Consider the following 27685-nt stretch of genomic DNA (forward strand, 5'->3'; position numbering starts at 1 on the left):
AGCACGGCAGGTCCGGATGAACTGAAGATCCCATTAAGTGCTCATAGTTTCAAATGCTGAGAAAAGTTTATGTGATGATGACAAATTCAGAACATCTGAGAACTAGCTTTGAGCTACAGCCAGCCCCATAGTGTTCTCCTATGATTAGGTCAAAATAGCCTATTCTTCACTTAGTTCCAAAATAAATTTACAGTAAAAGTTATTAGCTCTTGCATTTTTAAGCAGCATATTAGATTCTATTGGGCACCCCACATATTTTCTAAACAGGAACTACCATTTTGGTGAAATGCAGAGGGCTCAGGCTTTGAAGCAGGCTCAGCCATGGGGTGCTATATGGTTAACTCTCTCTAAACCTCAGCTCCCGTGCCTATAAAATGGTACTTACGTTAGACGGTCAGTGTGGAAAACCAGAGTAGAAAGTGTATATAAAATGCCTGGCACAGGGACCGCCACTTAGGCCACATTTGACAGTTGGGAGTTTCCATCACTCTCTTTAACCACCCGAGAGGAGATAGCCGTTAGTGCTTCACAGAGACATGATTCACATAAACTCACAACTGCTCTCGGAAAAACCTCCTATCAGAGATTAAGGTTTTTATTCTAAGTAAGGTTTGACCTTCAGATCACTGCTGAGGACCTAGTCTGAGGCCAATGCTAAGTGCTAGTGACATACCTGTGGAAGGCGAGATCCGAGGCTCCACCCCCTCCCCTTCATTTAAGGACAATTGCTGATACTCTACTTTTAGTTGCAGCAGTGACCTACTCCTCGCACTAAGATGTGAAACGTTGTCAACTCAAAGTGAAACTCAAAATACCAGTTTTTGTGAGGAAAATATATTGGAGCCCCCTCTGGGACAAGTTGACACATGCAAAATGCCACCATCTACTTACACATTTATTGAGTGTGAAAAAGTGGCAAGGCCTTGTAGATTACCCAACCGCACTATAGAGAGAGAGTAGCCAATAAGAACACTCTAGCCCCTGAGAGACACTGAGTAATGAAAGGGGACAACCCAGAACACTTGTCACCTCTCCCTGTGTTTCAAGGATAAGGTCTTAGATACAGAAAAATAAATAATCTTATTTAATTTGGGAACTTTCTGTGTGCATTTCAGTTTTTCAGGAGTGTCACAGATATCACAAATATCTGACTGATAGTTTTAACCAAGCTAACCTGTCCGCTGAGGCAAACAAAAGGACCACATTGTTTTTCCCTGTTTTCTGCCTGAATTTGCTTACTAATTGCTTGCTTGTTTTGGGCATTAGGTAGACATAACCTTAGAAAACTATCAATACACACGAACCAGGCTCAAAAAATAAGTCTGTCTGTGCCATGCATAAATCCCTCTTAATTCTGCCCTCAGGTTCTGTGGATAGAGTTCAGAAGAAGTCAATAGGATTGACTCTAGTAAGTTATATATGCAAATGAGCAAGAAGCATTTACATTTAAAAATGCCTTGTGCTAAATTTCCATAGGGCCATTACATCATTTAGGAATTATCGGCACTTGCTGTAATATACTGGGGACATTGCAGAGCTGTTTGGGCAACCAAATCCTTCACAGACAGACCAAACCTCTGTGAGTAGGGCTGGGTCCCAGCCGCACTGCCCAGCCTCCCCCTGACCCTCTTCCAAAAGTTAGAGACCTGTGATCGCACTTGAGGGCAGAAGGAGACACCAGAGGTGCCCTGCCTGGGAATAACAGCCTTGCTCTCCCTTTACAGGATCCTCAGTCCCACTCACCGTCCACTTCCCTCAGTGCCTGAAAAATGTCACTAGACCTTCCTGGAGCTGTTTTAAATTCCACAAGTAAACGTGAAAGCACGCATGTTAACTATTTTAAAAAGCACGCCCTTCAGGAGAATTGTGTGCTACCCTTCCCCAGCAGATTTCTTCCTTCCAATTGTTTTCTTCCTGGCAGGAAGCTCATTTTGGCTGCGTGCGGAAATGGGGGTTTTGACTGGAGAGTCAAAAACCGATCATTTTAGAGTCGGGTGTCTGAGACTGGGATGGGGAGGGCAGCATGATGGCAGTAATGCACGGAAAGGGGGAGAGAGACAGAGACACGGAGACACAGAGAGAGAAGGTGCAGAAAGAATTGGGGAGGGAGAGCAAAAGGCAAAACATCTTTTTCAAAATGTTGCCTCAGGTTGATCGTCCGCCTGGGAAAGGGGAAGAAAATTTTCTTCTTCGCATCTTTCCTAAAAATTCAAATTATTAAGATAATCATGATTTTTTTTATCTTTGTTATGGGTTATATATTCAATGGGGGGGATGAAACAGATTGAATAACAAGCCATACCATGTCCTATATAACCTTGGCTACCCCATCCTTCCCAGCCCATATTCCCTCATCTGTTAAGAAAATATTCTGTGATTCTACAGGGACATGTAAGGGAGAGAGATGTAGGTTTGGCAGATGTAGAGAGCCTTATGATAGGCTAAGCTACTAGAACACACAGACTCCTAAAATTCAGTTGTTGAACACAGTAGTAAATCTGCTCTCATTCAAGTCACAGGTGGGGTTGATATTAACATGAGGGTGGGGGAAAGATGCCTCTCCTCCAGGTGGTGATTCAGATATCACCAGGCTCCTTCCATCTCGTGGCATCATAATCCCCTAAGTCAAGGGTTCTAAAAGTGTGGTCCCCGGACCAGCAGTATCAGCAACACCTGGAAACTTGTTAGAAATGCAAATCCTCAAGCCCCACCACAGACCGACTGAAATCAGACACTCTGGGGGTGGAGCCCAACAATCTAAGGTTGAACGGGTACTCCAGGTAATTCTGATGTAGCTAAAGTCTGGGAACCACTGCTATAGGGATTCATCATGATTTATAACTGGCTGGTGGAACAATGGGAGAGAGAGACTGGGGTAGGTAGCTTTTCTTAAAAGCCCGGGCCCAGAAATGACATGTATCACCTCTGCTCTCATTTCTCTGGTGAGAACCAGCTGTATTCCTAGCTGCAAGAGATGCTAGGAAATGTAGTTTATGCAGTTATAACAGCATAGCATGGATGATAAAACTAGGTTCCGGTGGACAGATAGCCATCTTTGCCAAAATAGCCCTCTGCAGTAGGAATATTTTTAGCGTTGATCCTATGGGAAAAAAGCAATCCAGTGTCTAAACTAGGGTTTCTCAAACCAGCAACTATTGATATTTGGGGACTGATAATTCCTTTTCGTGGGGTCTGTCTTGTACATGGTAGAATATTTAGCAGCACCCCTGGTCTCTACCCACTAGATTAACATTAGCGCCTCCCACCTTCCAGTTGTGGACAATCACGAATGTCCTCAGACATTGCCAAACAGTCCCTGGGGGACAAACTCACCCAAGTCGAGAACCACTGGTCAAATAGGAAACTTATAAGTTGACCTTTGAAACACAAGCTGGCCATAAGTTGGGTACTGCTCACAGAAAGTTGACTTTCTTCTGATCTCTCTTAGCCTTTCTCTTGAAACCCTCCATTGAAGATTTCAGCTAGTGGCAAGGATCATTCCACAGTTTCCTACCACATCTACCTTCCCTACGTAAAAATAAACTTCCAAAGACAGAGGCATCTACGCATGTTGACTCAGAGCTGTGACAGAGCTAATCCTATGTACAATTACCCTTCCTGGCTGCCTAAGGTATCCAAAAACAAACTTCATTTTATGCAAAAATACATTGAAGTTATGTCGCATTCCTTCTCAGTGGCCTTAGGTTTAAATGATTCAAGTTCAGGAAGAGAGATGAAGGAAAGAAAGTTCTGCTTGTCTAACACAGACTTAGTTTCCAGAAAAACTCAATTTATTTTTGAATGCAGAGGCTTTTTCACTGAAACAATCTGTTGGCTTCGCTTCCATGTGATAAAACGACGTTGAACTGAAAATGGGACTGTATAACAAGGTTGCACTGTCCTGGAAAATGTATTTTGAAATCAGACTGACGTTTTTGCTGAAAGTAGTTACCTTCTGCAAGGTCATGGGACTTCAGCAAAGGTAAAAGCAATACATAATTCTACTGTAGACTCAAACTAGGGTTTGATTTATCAGACTGATGAGAATGTGTTAAATCTTTGAAATCAACCCCCTCACAGTACTTGAAATGAAAGGACAAAAAGGTATTGCAATGCATTATATCCCAAATGAAAAGAAAGGCAGCAAAATAACTTATCTAAGGGATATTTCTTTTAAAGAATGGGTCAGTTTCTCAGGGACATTTCTGCATCCCTGTCCAACTACTGTTCATTTTCCTTTGGATTCCAATTGTGTTTCAAAGGCAAAATATGATCTTTCCCTCATCCGTTCACTCATGCATTTATCCAATGCTTAAGGAATGCCTGCTATATGAGAGGCACCATCCTAGCACTGGGCCTGCTGTCACTGAGCTCACTGTCTTGTGGAGGGACACAGGTCCTAAAGGCTAAAAAACAAACATATAATTTCAGATGGTGATCAGTGTAATAAATGACATGTAAAAAAGGCCTGGGTTCGAGTGGAGGGCACTTAGATGGCATGGTCAGGGCAGCCTTTCTGAGGACTGAAATGAATGAGGAGCAGCCAGGGCTGGGGGCCGGCAGGGGGGAGACTGGGGAAGGGGGCGAGGGGAAGCCTGGGAAGAGCACTGGAGGTGCGAGAAGCAGCACAAAGTCCTCAAAGCAAGAGAAAACATGGTTTAAAATCAACTTTATCTTCCCACACTTTTCAAACTCCAAACTTTCCTCCCAACTCCCCACTGTCTCCAGTAAAAACGACTCTAACCTCTCCCCTGAACTCCAGACCCTTAGCTCCAACCACCCACTCAACCTCTGCGCTTGTGTGACTACTAGGGATCATAGATTCCACATGGCTGGAATATAACCCTTGATCTCCCCCAGACACCCCAATATGCTCTTCCCACAGTTTCCCCCAATTCTTCCAGTTGTTCAGGCCATAAGTTCTTGGAGTTCTCTCTTCTTCTCATACCCGTCATCCAACGCATCAGCAAATATTGTCAACCTTTGACATTTTTCCAGTACTTACCATGCTACCATCCTGTTCTGATCCACTTCCACTTCTTGCCTGGATTATGCAGCAGGCTTCTCACTGACCTCCTGCCTCCAGCCTGGAGATCTGTTTTTCATAACAGAGCCAGAGTGATCCCTTTAATCATAGAATAGATCCTAGCGCTACCCTGCCGAAAACCTTCCTGAAGTTTTCCATCTCAAAATAAAATTCAAAAGCCTTGCGGTTCAAGAGCCCAGCATGATCTGGCTCGGTTACCTCTTGAGCATTATCTCCTTCCACTGACCCCCCACCTCCCGCCCCCCATTGATTCCATTCTAGCCACACCAGCCCCTTTGCTGCTATGCGAACATATCAGGCATATCCTTGCCTCAGGGCCTTTGCGCCTACTGTTCCAGAAGCCTGGAGTGCTTTTCTTCCGGACACCCACATGGCCTCTCCCTCATTAGAGTCTATGCTCAAATGTCACCTAACCAAAGTGGCTTTCCTAACCACCCTAAACACTCCAACCCTTCACATAAATACATCCTCTATCTTCTTATCCTACTTTTGTTTTCTTCACAACAACTTACATATTACTTTTTTTTTTCCTTTTTTAAACTAATCTGGAAGCCCCTTTAAGGCAGAAACTATCTCTTGTTTTCTGCTGTCCCCTAGAGCCCGAATGAATGAAGGAACACATGACCGTCACCACCTCATATCTCGAGAGTCTGAAGCCACTGTAATCATTCAATTCAAAAGCGTTTACTGAGTTTCATGTTTTGGATACTATGAGAGATATTAAGTTGTGTAAAGAAGTTGTAATTCCAACCTTTTAAAAGATTAATAATTGAGAGTAAAGAATAGATCATATTAAACTACTGATTCATCTCAGACTATCATTTAATAATATGAGTGGCATGAGCAATGTGTTTTATAGGATTTCCAAGAAAGAGCAATGTGGACTGGAGTATTTCAGGAAAACTTCATGGGGGTGGAATAGAGGCAGAAAGAAGTGAAACACAGGCTTAACGGTGGGATCATGGCATACGGGCAAGGATAACAATTGTTTACTGAGAGAAAGAAGACCACCTTGTTGGTATGCAAAGCTCTCAGTGGACAAGAGGAGGTAGACCCGGAAAGGGGAGCAAAATTCTGATTGAAGTGTTTCTATGGGCTGTAGGAAGCCACTTATGGTTTCTGGGTCAGATCACCACCTCAAAAAGCTAGATTCTGAGGAAACTGTTCAGAGGGACGTTGATAGTCTGGAAGGAAGAAAGGATGGAGGCTGTTAGGCCAAGAGACCAGGGTATTGGTCAGGGGCACAGTCAGAGTGTGAGGTGATGGGCCTTGGACCAAGGTGGTACAGAGGGAAGAGAGAGGAGCCCGAGCTTTCAGGTAACTCATTCTCTGCTGAATCCAAATCTCTAGAGTCAGGACACTAGCATGAGTAACTCATACATTTTTAAGTTTCACAGTTGATTCTGATGTGCACTTCTGGCTAAAGACCACAAGCTAGTCTTAAAACCTCCATTTAGTGATGAGACAACACAGATTCAGATGAGGCTAATGATCATGCCTCCTGTCGGGCAGGCCTGAAAACAGATCCCAGGTCTCTTGACTCTCAGTACGAGGCTTTAAGGGTCTCAATAAATAATAAAAGGGCAGAAGCCAAACTTGAAGAAACAATTACTCAACCATTCCATCGAACTAAGAGATATCAATCACTTTTCCATTTGTAATCAAGAATCATGAAGAATCAGAACATTCATCTGTTCATTGACCTTTTATGTGCTTGGCATTGCTCTACGTGTGTGGATGAACAAAGAGCCAGCCAATTACAGCGTAATGTCATAAGTCACCTGATAGGCCAAGCACAGTTTGTACTGGGAATGTCAGTTAGCCTAACCCAGGCCCAGACCTCAGTGGAGGCTTCATAGAGAAATCAGAGGCTCAGCAGAGCTCTGAAGATCACTGGAATTAGGTGAAATTTGGGTGAGGGTTATAGAAGAGAAAATTTGAGAAAATTTTGAATGGGAGAAAAATGATTCAGGTATAGAAAACCACATGTGCAAAGACCTCTTTCACCCCACCATTGATTTCAGTGCCTTAAACATTGCACATTTGTTGACAATGGCCATGATTTGGGCCCTCATGAAATTTAACAATCTTACCTTTTTCTTCAACAGACTATACATGCAAAGCATACTCTTTATACCTCTAATATACTTTATCATAATTTACCTGTTAAGAGACTCATTTTTGTAGAACCATGAGCCCTAAAATAGAGGAGCCCAAGCTTCCTCACCATTGCATCCCCCCACCGTGCCTTGGGTAACAGGTAGCACAGAGTGAGTGCTCAATAAATGTTTAGGTTTAGACTCTTGCTTTGCACCTTCAATGCAAATGCCTTAGGGGGTACTTGTATTCTTGTGATTTAAATGTAGCTGTAATAGACCTTCACCCTGTTCAGAACACATTTGCAAATTTATAGCAGATTAAGTTTCACTTCTGCTGTTTAAAGATAAACAGGAAGCTGCACTTTTTCTGCAGCAGGGGTCCTTGACTGAAAGCTTTCCTTGGTTCAATAGTCTTCTATTGTTATGAATAGAACATCGACATAATTAACGTAAGAATCCCTTAGAGGCCAATTTTAAATGAAACCACATTTAATTTCAGGTAATTCTTTTATTCCACAAGATGATGCTAACTTTCCAACTGAGTATGTGAAATATGTCAAGTCTCTGAACAGTAAACCCATCTAAAATGAGATGGAATAGTCTATAACCCCCCAAAGTATAAAATTATGTCCATTAGTTGGCCAAAACAAAGAGAAAAAGAAAGGTAAATCCAAAGAATCAAAGTACCCATTAAACAAAATAAAACACAAGTTTTGATAATGAGTTCTGAATTTCCTGGTCTGTAAGCAAAATGGCATGTGTTCTTGGAAAATAGTGTTTTGTTAAAAGAAACTCCTAAGTAAATACTAATCTTTAATTTCTAGTATTTTGCTGGTAGCCTAAGTAATTTATTTCAGTCCTAAAGTCCTCTGTTTCCCAAATCCATGGTGTGAAGGAGATAGGATAAATATGCCCAGAGCCTCCACATAACAGATAATCAGTACATATTGCTATGGACTCCCCTCACATAGAGTCCCCTTCAAATCCATAAGTTGAAGCCCTAACTTCCAATATGATGTTATTTGGAGATGGAGCCTTTGGGAGACAATTAGGTTTAGATGAGGTTATGAGGGTGGGGTGACCTATGATAGAATTAAGAAGAGACACCACTGAGCTTGCTCTTGCCTGGCAAGCAGGTAGCCTTCTGCAAGCCAGAGAGAAAGCTCTCACCAGACCTGGCCATGATGATCTTAGACATCTCAGCTTCCACGCTGTGAGAAATAGTTTCTGTTGTTGGAGCCACCCAGACAGTGGTATTTTGTTATGTCAGGCTAAGACACATATGTGCTGAGTGAAGCAATGAATGGCCATTGATTTGACAGTTGTCTAGGTGCCAAATGTGTGATCAATAACTTTGGCATCATAAAGGATGAATGGTATGTAGGCAGTTTTTCTCATCTAGAGTTCTAAATGAGCTTCACTTTGTCTACTTAGTGACCTCACCTTTCTCAGTTCCATGCTTCCCATGCTACTAGGCCATCTCACATGTGGCATGAGCCATATTTGCGAAAAGTGGCCAGGGCTACAGACAGATACTCTCTTCTCCAAAGACACACTGTTTCTGTGTTTTTTTAGGTGATCATTATATGGGGGAGGGCTCCTCTTATAGAGCCATCTTGAAGTTGGTTCTAAATATCAATGTTTCTTAATATTCCACAAGTACAAGTACAAGGCAGTGGCTGCATTTTTCTTTCTTCTTTTTTTAAAAGAGATCTCTACATTGCATCTCCTGTAAATATAGAGTTTTATTTATAGGATACAGATTTTTTTAGAAGTCAGAATAACATATATCTTTTGAGTATATTTTTAAACTAAGAACTGCTCATGTATAGATAATTTAGATTTAAGAGCCTAGTTATGCTAGTTTAACATAATAACAATACATTATTAAACATATTCAGGAAGATAAATGATTATGTCCTTCCTTGCCCTTGATAACTAACATGAACTTTACAATAAACATGACGTAGCAAGTTTTAACTTTTATTCCAGTCTCTATTTTTCTCTTTCTCACAAAATTCAAAGTAAAAACAAAAAATGAAAAAACAAAGCCACACACACACAAATATTCAATATAATGAAAACAAATACTTAGAGTCTTATCACTTAATATTTCTAATACACACCACTTAACTGGAGTAATGCTTCTTTATGGACACTTCTGGAAATGTGAGCGTGAGGAAAAGAGAAAAAGAAAAGATCACTTTCTATCTCCAATCTTGTCCTGATTAAACACTGCTAGGAGCTTTACCTTAACCTATACATTTTCTCCTCAGATATAGAAGGCTGTTGGAAAACTGTTTCTTTCAGTTCTCATTCCCTAATGACACCATTTGTATTTCCTGGAGAGAACATTATTGAAATATTCTCCAGTAATAAGGGTTATTAATATCCCCACTCTCTTGTCCCCAGCTGGGTCTAAGTGCATGAACATCTCTGGTGTACTCTTCTTGAGTACAGCCATCTAAGTGTTCAGAATTTCTGATGAAAAAAATTTTTTTTCTTTATTAATATCTACTTCAAATGTTATCTTTCTTATCTTCAGGCCATTTCCTTGTCTACATGGAGATTTAGAATAATTTTCTTCCTCCATTACATTTTGTTCCTTGAAGGTAATTTTATAATCAGAGTGCATGTTCCTCTCTCTTTCTGAGGCTTCCTTCTTTCAGGCAAAATATATTAAGTCTCTCTATTCTAATCCTCTGGATCTTGTGTTATGCCACTTGTCTCTTGTATATTCTCAGTGTAAAGATGAGAAAGGAGCATTATATGCTAAGTTGCGAAGCCAAGGATAAAGACCAAAGTAGTTATAGTTTTTCTCATCCTAACCTGTATCCAATTTCTAAAAGTCTCTTAATGTATGAATAAAGATTTAGAAAATTAGAAACCTAGATGATATTAATGCAATAAATATTATAAAAAATGGACCATTGAAATTTTATGTATGTGACTTAAACCTTCCTATAAAAGTAGCAAAAATCACTACCTTTGACTTACACTTGCTATCATCATAAATGTTTATTTGCCCTGTTACGTGGTGTAACAGAGCCTGTAAATGTCTTATAAGTCTTGTGTTACCCAAGAGAGATTTTCAATTTTAACTTTTTTATTTTACTACTTGTGCTTTTATTTACTTTTCTTCAAAGTCTACATCTGTTTTTATAATGTCATCACACTTTGATTTGAAATTGTAGCATTTAATCTTCTTTAACATCTTCTTGCAAATATATTTAATATGGCTTCATAAAAATTCAATTAACATATTATTATTAAAGAAGAAAAATAGACAAAAAAGCAGGTTTTAATAGGTCAGTTTAGATTATAGACTTTGTAAAAGTATGTTCTCAGGCTGGAATAATTCTTACATGTCATTTAATCATTTATTAATTTTCAATGGTCCATAAGCTTGGTTTTCCTTGTTGTCTAACACACTTGATTTTCTAAAAGTAGTTGTGCCCAGAAAGATTTTTTTTGTAAATACAGACAATATTCTTTTAAAGTTTTATGGAAAGGCAAAAGATCTAGAATATTTAAAACACTTTTGAAAATGAAAAATAAGAATCACTCTACCCGATTTTTTTTTTAAATAGATCCTTATTAGAGTATAATTGCTTCACAGTACTGTGTTATTTTCTGTTGTACAACAAAGTGAATCAGCCATATGCATACATATATCCCCATATCTCCTCCCTCTTGAGCCTCCCTCCTACCCTCCCTATCCCACCCCTCTAGGTCGTAGCAAAGCACCAAGCTGATCTCTCTGTGCTATGCTGCTGCTTCCCACTAGCTAACTATTTTACATTTGGTAGTGTATATATGTTGATGCTACTCTCACTTTGCCCCAGCTTCCCCCTTCCCCACCCACCCAGTGTCCTCAAGTCCATTCTCTATGTCTACGTCTTTATTTCTGCACTCCCACTAGGTTCATCAGTACCATTTCTTTTTTTAAATTCCATATGTATGCGTTAGCATAAGGTATTTGTTTTTCTCTTTCTGACTTACTTCACTCTGTATGACAGACTCTAGATCCATCCACCTCACTACAAATAACTCAGTTTCATTTCTTTTTATGGCTAAGTAATATTCCATTGTATATATGTGCCACATCTTCTTTATCCATTCATCTGTCAATGGACATTTAGGTTGCTTCCATGTCCTGGCTATTGTAAATATAGTGCTGCAATGAACATTGTGGTACATCTGTTTTTTTGAATTATGGTTTTCTCAGGGTATATATGCCGAGTAATGGGATTGCTAGGTCATATGGTAGTTCTATTTTTAGTTTTTTAAGGAACCTCCATAATATTTTCCATAGTGGTTGTATCAATTTACATTCCCACCAACAGTGCAGGAGGTCTACCCAATACTAAGTGTTACCATATACCTACAGTAATCATGACAGTGTACCATCAGAACAGGAATAGACACATAGATCAATGGAACAGAATTGAGAACCCAGGAATAGAGCCACGCAAATACACCCAATTGGTTTTTGACAAAGGTACCAAAGCAATTCAATAGAGCAATTAAACATCCATAGGCAAAAAAAAAAAAAAAAAAAAAAAAAAAAAAAATATCCTCAGCCTGAAACTCGCCACTTATACCAAAATTAACTCAAGATGAGCATGGACTTAAAGGTAAAATGTAAAGCTAAATAACTTTTAGAAAAAATTTTAAAATATAAGGGAAAATCTTTGGGACCTAGAGTTAAGTAAAGAGTTCTTAGACTTGGCTCCAAATAGATGATTTATAAAAGGAAAGATCAACAGATTAGACTTTATCAATAAAAAGCTACAAAGTGGGAGGAAATATTTGCAAACTATATATGCAACAAAGGACTATTATCTAGAATATATAAAGAACTCTCAAAATTTAACAAACATCTAACAATTCAATTAGAAAATGAGATAAAGACACAAAGAGCCATTTCACCCAAGCAGGTAGATAGATCACAAATGAGCACATTAAAAAATGTGCAATACCATTAGGAAAATGGAAATTATAACCCCAATAAGCTATCCAAATGGCTAAAATTTAAAATAATGACAACACTAAAGGCTGGTAAAGGCAGAGAAACTGGATGACTTATCTATTGCTGCTGGGAATGGAAAATGCTAGAGCCATTCTGGAAAAGTTTGGTAGTAATTTCTTTTAAAAACATGCTATAGGGGCTTCCCTGGTGGCGCAGTGGTTGAGAGTCCGCCTGCCGATGCAGGGGACACAGGTTCATGCCCCAGTCTGGGAAGATCCCACATGCCGTGGAGCGGCTGGGCCCGTGAGCCATGGCCACTGAGCCTGTGCGTCCGGAGCCTGTGCTCCGCAACGGGAGAGGCCGCAACAGTGAGAGGCCCACATACCACAAAAATAAATAAATAAATAAATAAAATAAAATAAAATAAAAACACGTTATATAAAAAAATAAATTAAATTAAATTAAAAAAAGAAATATAATGTTGGACACGTGAAACGTTATAATATATACAATGTTATACATATAAATTTAAATAATGTTACTTCAATAAAATTTTTAATTAAAATCAATTAATTTAAAAAAACATGCAAATACGATATAACTCAGTGATTGCACTCCTGGGCATTTATCTCAGAGAGCTGAAAACTTACATTCATTCACACAGCAGTCTTATTTGTAATAGCCAAAAACTGGAAACTACCCAGGTGTCCTTTAACAGATGATGGTTAAACAAACTGTGGAATATCCATACCATGGAAATACTACTCAACAATAAAAAGGAACAAACTATCAATACATTTGGCAACCTGGATGAGTATCCAAAAATTACACTGGGTGAAAAAAAGCCAATTACAAAAGGCTACATATTTCATGATTCCATTTATATAGCATTCCTGAATCGGCAAAATTATAGAAATGGATGATTGATTACTGGCTGCCAGATGTTAAGGAGTTTGTGGGAGAGAAGTAGGTGTGAGTATAAAGGACAACATGAGGGATCTTTATGGTGTTGGGAATGTACTGAATCTTGACTATATCAGCGTCAAAATCCTGGGTGTGATGTTGTACTAGACAGTTTTGCAAGACGAGACATCACCGCTGGGGAGAAAATGGGGAAAGGGCACACAGTAAGTCCCTATTATTTCTTACAACTGCATGTGAGTCTACAGTTATCTCAAAATTAAAAGTTTAATTTTAAAATATAATTGTGTTTGTCAGTAAATTGTAAAGATAAATTCAATGAAATGAGAATGACACTGGTGCAGATGTTTCTTTTCCTTCTTTGGTTTTTCTCCATCAGGTTTGCGAGGAGCGATAGCTTTTGCCTTAGCTATTCGGAACACAGAATCTCAGCCCAAGCAAATGATGTTTACCACCACTCTGCTCCTCGTGTTCTTCACAGTCTGGGTATTCGGAGGAGGAACAACCCCCATGCTGACTTGGCTTCAGATCAGGTGAGTGACACTGCTTAACAAAGGAAATCATTATGAGGCATGGCTGCACTGTTTCTGATGTTGCTGACTGGTCAAGAGTACAATGGCATGTCTGTACCCTAACTTTCCCTGGGGTCAAGTTGACCTTCATTCACAAGGTGAAACAGTATGACCTATCACCAACAGAACTGACTTTTCCAAGAGTTCTAGAAACCTTAGGATGATGTTTATAGTCTACAGTCCCTAGAAATGAATTTCTTTATGAATTTTTCCATTCAATCATATTTACGGAGTATAACGTGATAATCTATGGAGTTCACAAAAATGAGTGAGACGTGAGTCTTGTCCTCAAGATACTTATGATACAGTAGAATTTATAGAGAAAAATCTATAATACCAAGAAGGAAATGAATTTGCTTTGTTTTTAATTTGTCACAGCACTTAGGATAGAATTAGAGACACAGGAAATGCTTAAATGTATTTGATTATTCAACCATATGTTTGGCCAGAGGGATGCTATAGACACAGATTAGACAATTTCTTAAAGGAAAATCGGGTCAAGACTTCAGTTAGGGGCCATCCAGTAAGCCGTGCTTGGAAGATGATTGCTGTTAACCCAAAGTATGCAGGTAGTAGAAGATTTGATGAAAAATGAATAGCTTGTACCAATTGTGAAAAAGTAAAATGTTGTTGTCTTTGTTTCTTTGATCTGGGTCCTCATTTTCACATCCCAGAATGTAACAGTGCTTTCATAAGTCACATTTTACTTTCCAAAGCCATACATCTTGATGATCATGCAGCCCCTCCCTGGTCCCCGCCCATTCTCTGTGAGGCAAATCCATGCCCACCATCTCTGACAAGAAAAGATCCATCTGACTGGGAGGGGATTTCCAAGAAGATTTTTTTCAGGCAAGGACTCTGTTATTCCAGCACCAATGTAGTGCTTGGCACATAGTAGAATGGAATAAATAATTGCTCCATGAAAAATTGAATGAATATAACCACACATGTAAATTCCTTTTGTTAAGGCTTTACTGACAAATTTCTATCCATCTGACAAATAGAAGCAGAAGCAGGACTCATGAGTTTAGGGTAAGAAAGCTTATGTCTAAACTGGGCCAAGTGGTTACGCATTAAATGCAATTCAAGGAAAAAAGGACCTCTTCAAGTATTGTGAATATTGCTAAAACATAAAAGGGCTTTGACCAAAGGTTGAAATGGGGAATGTTTTGAAATACTTGTTGAACTATTTTCTAGGCATATAAATGTGACCTTCAATTTCTTTCACGGTGGTAGCTGCTTATAGGCTCCTCTGGATGAGCATGAATACTTTATTAAACGCTATGGTGTTGAGTCTCCTGTAAACTGATAGTAAGATAATGGTGTGTTCAGGTTTCGGGAAAATAAATTCAGTAGGTGGATCCATGCGTGGAAAAATTAGGACTTGGAAAGCAGAAGTTAGAGGATACCAGTCCTCACAAGATAAATGTATTGAATGCTCTATCAGGTAAATTAGAATATTCAGAACATAAAGTGGTGCTTTATTTGAGAACATAAACTGGCAACATTTTCTTAAAGTAATTCAAATATAACTTATTTTCTACTATTGTCTTTCTTTACTCTGAAGGATTTGTCCCAAATCAATACATGTTTTACCCTAAAATGTTTACCTAACTCTACTGTAGCGTTTTCCAAAGGTATCCACTGACTTCAGATAGATGTTATAGCTCATGCAGTCTCTTGATATCCAGATCAGTAGGGACAGGGTAATAGAAAATGGGGCCTTAGGCAGGTTAGAATGTTTATCAGGTTATAGGACAGGGACTAATAAAGAAGGATAGTAATGTCAACTATAACGTCCACAGGTGAGGGGCCTGGAGGTCATCTTAGGCCAGTGCTATTATGGCCTGCTGGGAGGCAGAGCATGGAGTTCCCAGGTCATGGAGATGCCCCAGTGCAAACTGGCTCCAAATGGCCCAACTGATTCAATGCCAGACTTGTCCACCAGCCAGGAGGGGAGAAGAGTAAAAGCAGGACTGTGATATATTTAAGGAAATGAGCTGAGAGGGCTCTGGTCCAGCAGGACAGGTGGAAATCCCAGCTAGGAGCTAACGTGTTAATCTGAAATCAGGGCATAAACCCAGTCAGAGAGACAGAGACCCAGTCATGAGGAAATCAGAGGGGATAACTGAGCTTTATAGGTATGTGTGTATCTAGGAAGTCAACCCAGGTAGACAGGATACAGGGCAGCAAGACCAAGCTAAGACAAAAGGCTCTCAAACTTTAATGAACATCAGAACCAACTGGAGGGCTCATTAAACGCCCACATTGCTGGGCCCCTGCCCCAGAGTTTCTGATCAAGTAGGTCTGGTTCAGGGCCTAAGTATTTGCGTTTTAACCACATTCCAGGCAATGCTGATGCTGCTTGCTCTAGGACCACATTTTGAGAACCACTGGTTTAGACTTATAACCCCACATAGAGATGGGGCTAATATTAAATACTGTCAGATCTGGCTGGGGTTGCCCAGGGCCCCACACCTGAGCCTCAAGTTTAAAAATTTTAGCACCTATGCTGGAGGGAAGCAGGGGCTAACTTGAAGAGAAAAATTCATTGTGCATTGATCAACGAGAAGGAAATAGAGCACAATAGAATAAACATAAAAGAATAGGATCATAAGTTAGTGTGTGTTCAAAAACACACACAAGCACGACATAAATTTGGTTTGACCATGTTATAGTGATACCAGCATATGCTCCACTTCCACTGTGGTTTGTAATGCTATCAAAGAAATCCTTCATTTCATTATCGCTTTTAAATGATAGTTGTCCATCATTTTTTTTTTTTTTTTTTGCGGTACGCGGGCCTCTCACTGCTGTGGCCTCTCCCGTTGCGGAGCACAGGCTCCGGATGCGCAGGCTCAGTGGCCATGGCTCATGGGCCCAGCCGCTCCATGGCATGTGGGATCTTCCCGGACCGGGGCACGAACCCATGTCCCCTGCATTGGCAGGCGGACTCCCAACCACTGAGCCACCAGGGAAGCCCCCTTTTTTGATTGTTTTAAATTTCTACATTTTTTTTCCTCTTAAGTTATTAGGTATGTACTTGAGTTTATTTATTTATTTTTTAATCCCTATAAAATTTGCCATTCAGCTGAAAACTACCACAGTAAGATGCAGATTAAACGTTTTATGTAAGGTAAAAATTGATAATATTAATATGAATTACACTTTGATAGAAAAACTTTAAAACAGCAATGACTTCGTGCTTAAAGAGACTCAGCATGATCTTAACATATGAAACAAATTCTCCATTGGTTAAGTTTTATCCTAAGCACATTCAAATTTCTTGTCCTAAAGCTGTTGTTTTTTTAATAATAACAAATATTTTTAATGCAGCATTTGAAATAAATCGCGAACCTTTGTTTCTTAAAATTCTAGAGAAAAAGAAAAGACTGCCCCAGTATTATTTTGGAGGTTTTCATGTAAAAGAAAGCAGAATGGTTTCTCGATTAGAATTCAGATCTCCTCCCTTCTGTGAATTACATTAATACTGGTGGTGAGGAAAACCCAGCCCCCAGCCTCCGAGGACTAGCTCTGCTGTTAGTCAAGAAACAAGAGATGAAAGGTGTCAGGCTTTGCCCTACAGAGGCCGGTAAACAGTATTGTCCACCAAATAATTACACATGCCTACAAATACACCTCAGGAACCAGTGAGGCAGAGCTCTCCGGCAGTGGTAAGTAATCTGGGATGGTAACCCCATCCTTAGTTTAGGGTAGGGTGTCACATGGAGTTAACAGAACTCATGAGAATGGAGCCCATACCACAGTGCAAACCTTTCCTGGCTTCTCCCAGATCGGAATGCTGGACCCATCTCTTCGAAATACCTCAACCACAGTGCAGAAAGCCTTGCACACAAGAGCAATTCAGAACTTGTATTCCAGACAATATGAGAAAGTGCCCCCCAGCAAGATGACTTCTACAGTTTCCAGATTTTTGCTTCGAACATCTCAAAGAGTAATAGCTGGCTTTTATTGACTATTTACTCTGTGCTAGATAGTTAGAAAATAAAGTGCCAGGCATAAGACCTCCCTGTCACAGACTCAGCCTCTAATCTATAAAACGGGGACGATAGCAGTAGCTACCTCCTAGGGTGGGTGAGGCCTTGCAAAGTGGCCCAGGGTCACCCCGCTGTCCGGCTACAGAGTCAGACTACAAGGCCAGGCAGCCTGAGCCCAGGGCCTGCACTCCCAACTGGTTCATTCTTCTGCTGCTCCAAATAAATGAGCTAATTCCTGAAGCCTGCAAACTACCTTGATTAACAAATTCTCTGGGGAAAAAGAGATGTACTTTTACAAGCAAGACAGGCCAGTTAAAAACAAACACAGGAAATCTTCATCCCTCACGAGTGATGGGGTTGACCTGCTAGTGCCGCACAGAAGTTTCTTGCTGCAGATTTTTTTCCTTGACCTAGAAAAGTTAAAGGTAAACAAGGCCAGCCCTGATCTCAGGTAGCCAAGCAGGGACGTTTGTCTTCCTCAATTATAGGAATTTGGAATTAGAAGAATTTGTTATCCTCAGGCTCATTTCCCAACCCCATTTGGGATCCCAAGTCAGCCTTCTGTCAGCCCCTTCCTCAGATCAAACAAAAAATCACACATACTGCCCTGTGTCCATTGCAGAGTGAATAACTTTTAACTAGTGCAATGTCTCCACTACCATTATTTTAGTTAAATATTTAAAATTTATTTTGGGTTTATGGCCCATCCTATTTTATGTCATCCTAGAATGATTCCTTTATCATATATACCCACTGGCTACAAAGTTTATAACAGCCACCGTGGGAATGCAAACAGTGGTAAGGAGAGAACTGTCTTTAGTAATATTTTTTAATCTTAACAGTAGAGTTAAATACACCTGCTTACATACAGACTTCCTTTATTGCTGAGGTGAGGCAATGTCAATTTCATATAACGGAAGAATACATATAATCAAGTTCCCTTCATATCCAACTGTGTTCTGCCTGGTTTTCTTTCTAGCATCCAAAGTCTCATGCATGCTTAACAATTTACTTCACTGGTGTATTAACATAGTAGATCAGTGCACACATTCTGGCGGCAGACGGTATGGGGCCCAACCATGCCTCCCTCTCTTACTAGCTGTGGGACCTTGAGCAAGAAATTCAACCTCTCTATGCTTCAGTTTTCTTATTTGTAAACTTGGACCAATAATAATACCTACCTCTTTAGATTTTTATATGGATTAAGTATTGCATGTATAAATTTAGGGCACACAGTAAGTGCTCAATAAATGTTGCTGTAACACTACCCAAAAGACCACCTATGAGCCTTTTCTTATCCAAACACTCTTCTTCTGCCTATGGCATATATATACACACACACATACATACACATAAAGTGTTATTAATTAATTGTATTTATGAAAGCATGGTTTACATGGGGAATAGAAAGAAATAGCCCCTGGGGAGCTTAGTTCATTTTTTGTAATGATTAGATTCATCAGTTTTACAGGCAGCTCCTATTTCTGCATTCAAAATGATAAACCTCTTAAGGAAAAATGCTCACAAGAAGCGTTATATTCATCCAACAGCTCAGAAAGATTCTTTCTAGAACATGCTTTATTTCCTTCTGAACATGATAATCTTTGCTTAGGATCTCTTCAGATATTTAATTGCACCGCTTCATCAGTGTGTATCAACTCATTATTTTGCATTGACTGTGTACCAATTTGTACATTTTGTCTCAATTTTTGTTAATTGGCAGGTCCAAGAAATACCCTTTGTCAAGAAACATGGAAAACCAGTTTACTCATTTGAATGTAAACTTGTACTTAATATCCCCTACCTCTGACCCCCATTTAAAATTATGTTCTACTTTCCATAGGCTCTTCTAAAAAAATGTTTCAAAACTCCAAATATTTATTGCTTAAATCCATCTAGCTTGACATATTTTATTAAAGACATTGTATAACTCTAGTAACCTATTGTTAACCTAAATATATCCTAGGTTTTTAACAAGCAGGGATTAGCAGCTCCTAAATTTGCCTCCAATGCCATCTGGGTTCTTTAATATGCTTTCTTTCTATGTACTGAATCTTGCCGGTTTCAGAGATAATAGTCTTTATGTTCATAACTGCCAGCTATCCTCCACTAGGCGTGTTCTTATGTATCTTCTCCAACATGCTCTTGAGAACATCGATGTTAATAAGCTTCACCCATTTATTAAGTTTACCAAACAGTGAACATTCTGCTCTATCAAAGAGAATTTATTAGCTTGCTACCATAAAGTATGATCAAATATAGGTGCCTTACTTTAAGTAATAGATGTATCTTTACTTTGGGTAATAGGTGAAGTCTGAAAAAAAAAATATTTTAAATGCAATAGATGGAACTTGTGATCCAAAAGACTATGGAGGGGTTCCAGTTCTGGTCAAGACGGTGTAAGCACACTTACTCCCCTCTGTCTCTTCCAACGAATGCAACTAAAATCCCTGGCCAGAATGAATGTAGCAGTCATCTAAGGACTCTTAAAAGAAAGTGGTAGCAGATAGATTGGGGAAGGAAACCAGAATTCAGAGTACTATTAAAACAGTGATGAATTTCCCATTTTTTTTTCCTCTCTGGAATCTCTTGACCTGAACTCAAAGGCAGTTTAAAAGCCAGAACTGCACAACAAGGAAGAACTGCAAAAGAAATTATCTGTTTTGGACATAAGGAACAGGACAGAGGACTGTTGTGGGGCAAAAGAGTCGGGGAAATTCCCTCTTTTGTTTGTTGTTATCATTTACTCCATTCTCATCCCAATACCAGGCAAACCTGAGGCAGCAGTGGTAATGATGGCAGCAACAGTTGGGTGGACCCCAAATTCCCAACCAGAGGAACTGAGGTCCAGAGGCCTTGGGAAGAAGTCCCACTGCATTTTTTTCTCTCTTAATCTTATCATTGCTTGACCTTGGAAACAGGCCCAATATTATGGAAAAATCATGGGAAACATGTAGCAGTGTAGGGAAACGAAAGCCCTGGGCTTTGGGAAGCCAGAAAACGTGGAAGACATTGTGGAGTAGAGGGAGCACAAGAAAGTGATCCGATAAAATTGTGTATAAACTTTTGGGCTCGCTTCCAAGCTATGGAAGCATGTATCTGAGCCTAAACAGCACACCAAAGTGTGAGACATGAGCTACAAGATAGAGCATCACTCAGGTCCCAGACTATATACTGGATGGCACAGGACATATACTGGATGCAGGACATGTGTGGATCATAGATCAAAATGTAAAATATAGGGCTTCCCTGGTGGCGCAGTGGTTGAGAGTCCGCCTGCTGATGCAGGGGACACGGGTTCGTGCCCCGGTCTGGGAAGATCCCACATGACGTGGAGCGGCTGGGCCTGTGAGCCATGGCCGCTGAGCCTGCGCGTCCGCAGCCTGTGCTCCGCAGCGGGAGAGGCCACAACAGTGAAAGGCCCGCGTACAGCAAAAAAAAAAAAAAATGTAAAATATAAAACTTCTAAAAGGAAACATAAGAGAATAATCTTCATGACCGTAAATTAGGCAAAGGAGTCTTAAATATTGTACCAAAAGCATCATGTACAAAAGAAAAAAATGATAAACTGGACTTCATCAAAATGAATATTTTTCGATTTGCAAAAGACACTGTTGAGAGAATGAAAATACAAGCTACATACTCACAATTAAAGAGAATGCATTGCTGGTGGGAATGCAAAATGGTATGGCCAATCTGTAAATCACTTTAGCAGTTTCTTATAAAGTTAAACATACAATTATTATAGGACTCAACATTCCCTCTTCTAGACATTTAGCCCAGAGAGCAAAATGGGGATAACAGGATCTGAAGATTAAATGTGTGAACATGAAATAAGAAAATACATGTTAAAGTCCATTAAGCAGAACTAAGCACTCATTAGTAACCTTATTTTACTCACAGCTTTTATTAGAAATGTCAGATAAATTTTAATAGTATTTTCAGCATATATTGAGATAATCACATAGTTTTTTCCTCTACGTTATTGATGTGATGAAATATATTGATAGATATCCTGGTATTGATTTTTTCCTACAGTTCTGCTATCTATAACAATAACTGAGGTTAGTCTATACTTTTTCTTTTGGGGGGTAGAGGGGGCTGTCTTTATTGGGTTTAAATAGTGTTAAGGATGTGCTACATTCATAGCGTGAGCTAAAGACTTTTCTATTTTTTCATGGCCTGAAATAGCATAGCATAGAAATGATCAGATTTTTAAAGGCTAGTTAGAAGTCAGCTGTAAAACCATCTGGTTCCTGGAGTTCTTTTAATGGTGGGTTTTTAATCACCCTTCTAGTGTCTCCTATGGTAATTGGTGTATTCAAATGTAAAATTGTCATTTCTTTAAACTCAAAAATGGTCAAGTATTGTCAATTTCATATAGTTCAACTAAAAAGGATATCCATATACAATTTACCTAGTTTTATCCACTGTTAATAATATGCCTGTTTTGCTTTCTTGCCTTTATATATAAATATATATCACATATATACATATATATATCACATATATTAAATGTGTTTTTATTTATTCTTTTCTTTTTCACTGAATCATTTCAATGTAAAAACAGACATACACTTCTTATCTAAATACTAAAGGATATAACTTTGAAAAACAAGGACATTCTATTAGGTAACCAAAATACCATTAATGTGTCTAAAAATATTAAAAACAATTAATAATTTTATCAGTACATACACAAATTTCCCCAGTTATTGCAAAAAAAATTATGTATAGATGTTTCTTAATTCATGATCAAATCAAGATTATGTATTATATTTGGCCAATGTTGGGGTTTTTTTAGTCTCTTTAAACCAGTTTCTCTCGTTTTCTTCCCCATGACATTGATTTTTAGAAGAAACCAGGTCAGTTGTTTTGCACACTATTCCACATTCTGGACTTGTTTGTTTCCTCTCAGCATTCATTAATATGTTCTTCTCTCTGCTATATTTCCTGTAAACTAGAAATTAGGTCAAGGCTCGAAATTCAGATTGAACCTTTTAGACAAGTATATTCATTGGCAAATGCACAAGTCTTTCTTACTCCTTAAGGGTATGCTTCAAGTACAACTGTTGGACTGTACTATTCCACACGGTACCTGGTAGCCCCATGTCTTTTGACCATGTGGATGTGGCTAGTCTGAACTGAGACTTACCCTGCTGTGTAGTGAACTGTGTCCTCTCAAAATTCATATATTGAAGCCCCAATCCCCAGTGTGAGTATACTTGGAGACAGGGCTTTTAGGAGGTAATGAAGGTTAAATGATATCATGAGGGTAGGGTCCTAGCTGACAGGGCTGGTGGACTTGTTAGAAGAGAGATCGAGATCAATCGCTGTCTCTCTGCACACACCCTCCATGGAACGCAACGAGGACACAGGGAGAAGGTGGCTGTCTGCAAACCAGGACGAATGCCCTCAGTAGAGCTTAGCCATTCTGGGACCTTGATCATAGACTTCTAGCCTCTAGAACTGTGACGAAATTAAATGTCTGTTGTTTAAGCCAAAAAGAAAAGAATATTCATTGGTAATGCTCTATGCTTAATAATGTGTATTTCAAAAAAAATTAATAATGCGTATTTCATATCAACAGGCACGTAAGGTCAAGTTGTCCCACTCTCGGTGATGCTAAGTTTGTTCATATGGTTACAGCGCTAACCCCCATTGTAAAAGTATAGTTTTACCTTTGGAATTAGTTTTTAACCTATGGGGCAATACTTGAGCACTGTGTGAATCTCCTGTAAGCCACTGTTTTTAGCATCCATTGATGATCCTTGTCTGATTCAGTGATTACATTTGAGATGATTCAGTTCTGACTTCCTTTGATAGGTAATTTTTTGACAGTTTCTTAGTTTACCAAATGATCACAGTTTTGATCACCTTTTTAAAAATTTATTCCTAATTTATCAAATTATGAGAATGTTATCAGTAATAATTCTACTTCTAAAATGTAAGATTTTCGGGACTTCCCTGGCGATCCAGTGGTTAAGACTTTGCCTTCCAATGCAGGGAGTGTGGGTTCGATCCCTGGTCAGGGAGCTAGGATCCCGCATGCCTCGCAGCCAAAAAACCAAAACATAAAACAGAAGCAATATTGTAACAAATTCAATAAAGACTTTAAAAAAATGGTCCACATCAAAAAAAAATTTTTAAATAACAAAATATAAGTTTTCTTTGTGATCAAGTACATGACTGATTTGGGTGTATATTCCATGGACATGAAAAGAAGTATATTTGCTATTTTTAAGAAAAAAGTTATGTACATATGTATTGAGTTTCTTGGTTATGTTACTCAAATTCCCTATATCCTTATCTATATTTTTACTAGATGTCAGATTCTGAAAGAGGTACATTAAATTTCCCACTATAATTTTTTTTTTTGTAGTCAAGGTCTTGCATTCTAATTTTATACAGTCTTTCACATATTTCTGATGTGTTGTGTGTAGTACACCATTTTATGATAGGGAATCTTCAAATTGTCTGGTATGTCTTTCTCATCCCAGAAATGAAACTTAAAATGGTTGTATCCTTCTTATATGTTCATGCCCCTCTTCTATCCTCTAGTTCTCGTAATGTGGAATCTTAAAAAGTAATACAGCAAAGTCATTTTCATTAGCACTAGACAGTGGGGACTCCCTATTTCCTCCATTTCATTCTGGCTATAAGTAAGCAGTGAGCTAGTAGATTTCAGTGTTTTGATCAACATCATTTCATTCCCTGAAGTCCTTAACTTCTCTTCAGAAAATAAAGTCTTATTTTTTTAATCTATTATAATCTTTTACCTGCTAGTATGCACTTTAAACCTTATGGTTTAAAATGTGTAAAATCCAAAGAATTACAATAAAGCTCCCATTTAGCATCTACCCTGGAGATCAATTGCAAGCCAAAATATGGGATTTTAACTGGAGTTTTTAAAAATAAGTGTTGAATTCTATCACACAGAGTCACTTGGAAGAAATTGCTTAAGACAGGGAATTGCCCATTAGAGGCAAAATATGCTTTCATGCAGATTTCATTGTATTCGGTACAAGGAATGTTTGGAAGAGTCTTAGCTGTTCTTTTCTTTTCTTTTTCTTCTTTTTCTTAATGGGCAGAGTGTTCTATGCTTCCCAGTGCTAGATCTGTAGTGCAGAGTATAACTGGCCAGTTATGAAGCAACACTCATGTTTGGAGATGAGGGTGAAAAGCATCTCAACAGTTGACTTCTCAGTGGCACTGGCTGCTTATTTCTTATTTTCTGCAGGATTCAAAACGTACCTCAAAGGTCACTGCATGTCCCCCTGAGCCTCTTTGTCGCTCTTTCTCCTTGGGCACAGCACCCACACATGAGTCCCCACCAAGCAAATGATCATCTTTGTTTGGAAAGTTCCAGCTAAAATGCTGGGAATGGGTTTGGTTCAGTCCATTCTGGGGCCACCACAGCCTGGGTTTCCTCACCTGCCCCTCTGCGTAGCCCTCCTGGGGCTCTGCCAGGGAGTGCAGCTGCCTGCCTGCAGCCTCTGTCCATGTGGGTTGCAGTTTATTCTGGTCTAGCCAGCAAAATAATCCCACCCTTCTCTTTTTTTTAAATTTTACTGTCGCCATGGATCTACTCATTTTTATACAGCACTCTTAGCATTTCAAAGGGATTCTCAGAGAAAGGGGAGAAAATACAAATGTTTGAAACAGTAATCTTAATTCTATTTTTCATGAGCCATTGCCAGGCATTTAAGCAGGTGTTTAATTTTTATGAATATAAACTAATATATGCTTATTATATAAAATTAGAAAACTAAAAAATTATTTTTAAAAATGAAATTCATCTGAAGTCCTTCTATACAGAGATAATTACTAACAGTAGTACATTTTTCTATAGACTTTTTTATGGAAATCAATTTTTTTTAAACAAAACTCAGATCTGTTATTTTTTTACTTAAAATATAGCATGATAACTTTCCAATTTTATTAGCTATCCTTTGAAATTATGTTTTCAAGGACTGAATAACAAAATCATATGAATATGCCAAAATTATTTATCTACATTGGCATTAGATTAGACTAGATTTATTTTAAACTGTTATAAATGATGTAATTATTTCATACATACTTGCATAAAACTTTTAGTATCTCTGATTTGTTTTAGAATAAAAATGAAATTAAGGAGTCAAGGGTAGAATATTTTCTACAGCTCAAAATATATTTTGCCAAATTGTTTCTAGTAAGGTCAGGTTAATTTAAACACGAACAATGTAATCTATTCTCTCCTTGGTGACTTTCCAACCTGTTTCTTATAGTCCAGGATTACTGCATGTTTTGAGGATGCCTAACAGTTTTCTAAAATTTTATCCTGATTCCAGAAGCTCATTTCTTCTAGGTCTTTAGGAAGATGTTCCTTTTTCTTCGTTCTATAAAACATCTTGGTAAGCTCTGTGTGATTTTTCTTGTCTCCAGTAGTATTTGAATATGGAGAAAGATTTCCAGACCTGGTATTTGCCAACATACAGGTATGTGGATTGCCCCAGGCTCCCCTAAACAGCCATCTGGTTGTTCATCACATTATTTTCTGGGAGCCATAGCAAGCAAGTCAATTTGCAACATCTGTAGCCTAGGCTCTAGGATCAAGCAAATATTCCTCTTTGAAGCTATGCCCTATGTGTAGAATTTTCTGTCATCCTCACTTCTCAGTCTTGAGGCCCTCTGAACCAATGCTGCACACTCTGCTCCTGGCATCTCCCCACCTGCACCCTTGGCTACCACTTTACTTATGGGACATTTATACCCCTGGAATGCAATGTGCCATTGCAAATGCTGACCTCTGTCCCCCATCCTTTCCTTCACTCATTCACAGTCATTCAGCAAATATCTATTGAGCTTCTATTCTGTGCCAGCCACCAGATAAAGCATAGAATACAAGAAACCACAGTCCCTGCCATTGTGAGGGTGACACAACACCCCCAACTGCCACCTTGTATCCCACCCTATGACTTTCTTCTCTAGGTGGTTTGGTTGATACAAGTTCTCTAGGTTGGGGCAGATAGTGGGGCGAAGAACATAGTGTGTTTCAGCTGTCTTGCAGACAGGCAAGTTTGCTGTATTCCATGAAGTGGGGTAGGGGTAGGGATAGGCCACTGGTTGCTCTTCTCAAAATAGCTTATGATTATTATTTTTTTCAACATCTTTATTGGACTATAATTGCTTTATAATGGTGTGTTAGTTTCTGCTGTGTAACAAAGTGAATCAGCTGTATGTATACATAGATGCCTATATCCCTTCCCTCTTGTGTCTCCCTCCCACTCTCCCTATCCCACCCCTCTACGTGGTCACAAAGCACCGAGCTGATCTCCCTGTGCTATGCGGCTACTTTCCACTAGCTACCTATTTTATATTTGGTAGTGTATACATATCCATGCCACTGTCTCACTTTGTCCCAGCTTACCCTTCCCCCTCCCTGTGTCTTCAAGTCCATTCTCTGCATCTGAATCTTTATTCCTATCCTGCTCCCAGGTTCATCAGAACCATATATATATTTTTTAGATTTCATATATGTGTGTTAGCATACGGTATTTGTCTTTCTCTTTCTGACTTACTTCACTCTGTATGACAGACTCTGTGTCCATCCACCTCACTACAATTAACTCAATATCATTTCTTTTTATGGCTGAGTAATATTCCATTGTATATATGTACCACATCTTCTTTATCCATTCATCCGATGATGGACACTTAGGTTGCTTCCATTTCCTGGGTATTGTAAATAGAGCTGCAATGAACATTTTGGTACATGACTCTTTTTGAATTATGGTTTTCTCAGGGTATATGCCCAGTAGTGGGATTGCTGGGTCATATGGTAGTTATATTTGTAGTTTTTTAAGGAACTTCCATACTGTTCTCCATAGTGGCTGTACCAGTTCACATTCCGACCAGCAGTGCAAGAGTGTTCCCTTTTCTCCACACCCTCTCCAGCATTTATTGTTTGTAGATTTTTTGATGATGGCCATTTTGACTGGTGTGAGATGATACCTCATTGTGGTTTTGATTTGCATTTCTCTGATGATTAGTGATGTTGAGCATTCTTTCATGTGTTTGTTGGCAACCTGTAT

The 27685-nt window shown here is 39.0% G+C and overlaps 1 protein-coding gene across 2 annotated transcripts in view; it reads left to right on the plus strand.

The window, feature by feature from the left end:
• The window catches only part of SLC9A9 (solute carrier family 9 member A9), a gene marked incomplete at both ends in the record, with an annotated part of 539820 nt that overhangs the window by 337835 nt on the left and 174300 nt on the right, over positions 1-27685 (plus strand). For both annotated transcript variants that reach the window (XM_082840556.1, XM_082840557.1), the window contains one exon: positions 13419-13572. In XM_082840556.1, the coding sequence (XP_082696682.1) occupies positions 13419-13572 (154 nt within the window). The remainder of the gene's footprint in view (positions 1-13418; positions 13573-27685) is intronic.

The sequence above is a fragment of the Leucopleurus acutus genome (assembly GCF_964270905.1).
Source record: "Leucopleurus acutus genome assembly, chromosome: 5".
Taxonomy (NCBI): Eukaryota; Metazoa; Chordata; class Mammalia; order Artiodactyla; family Delphinidae; genus Leucopleurus; species Leucopleurus acutus.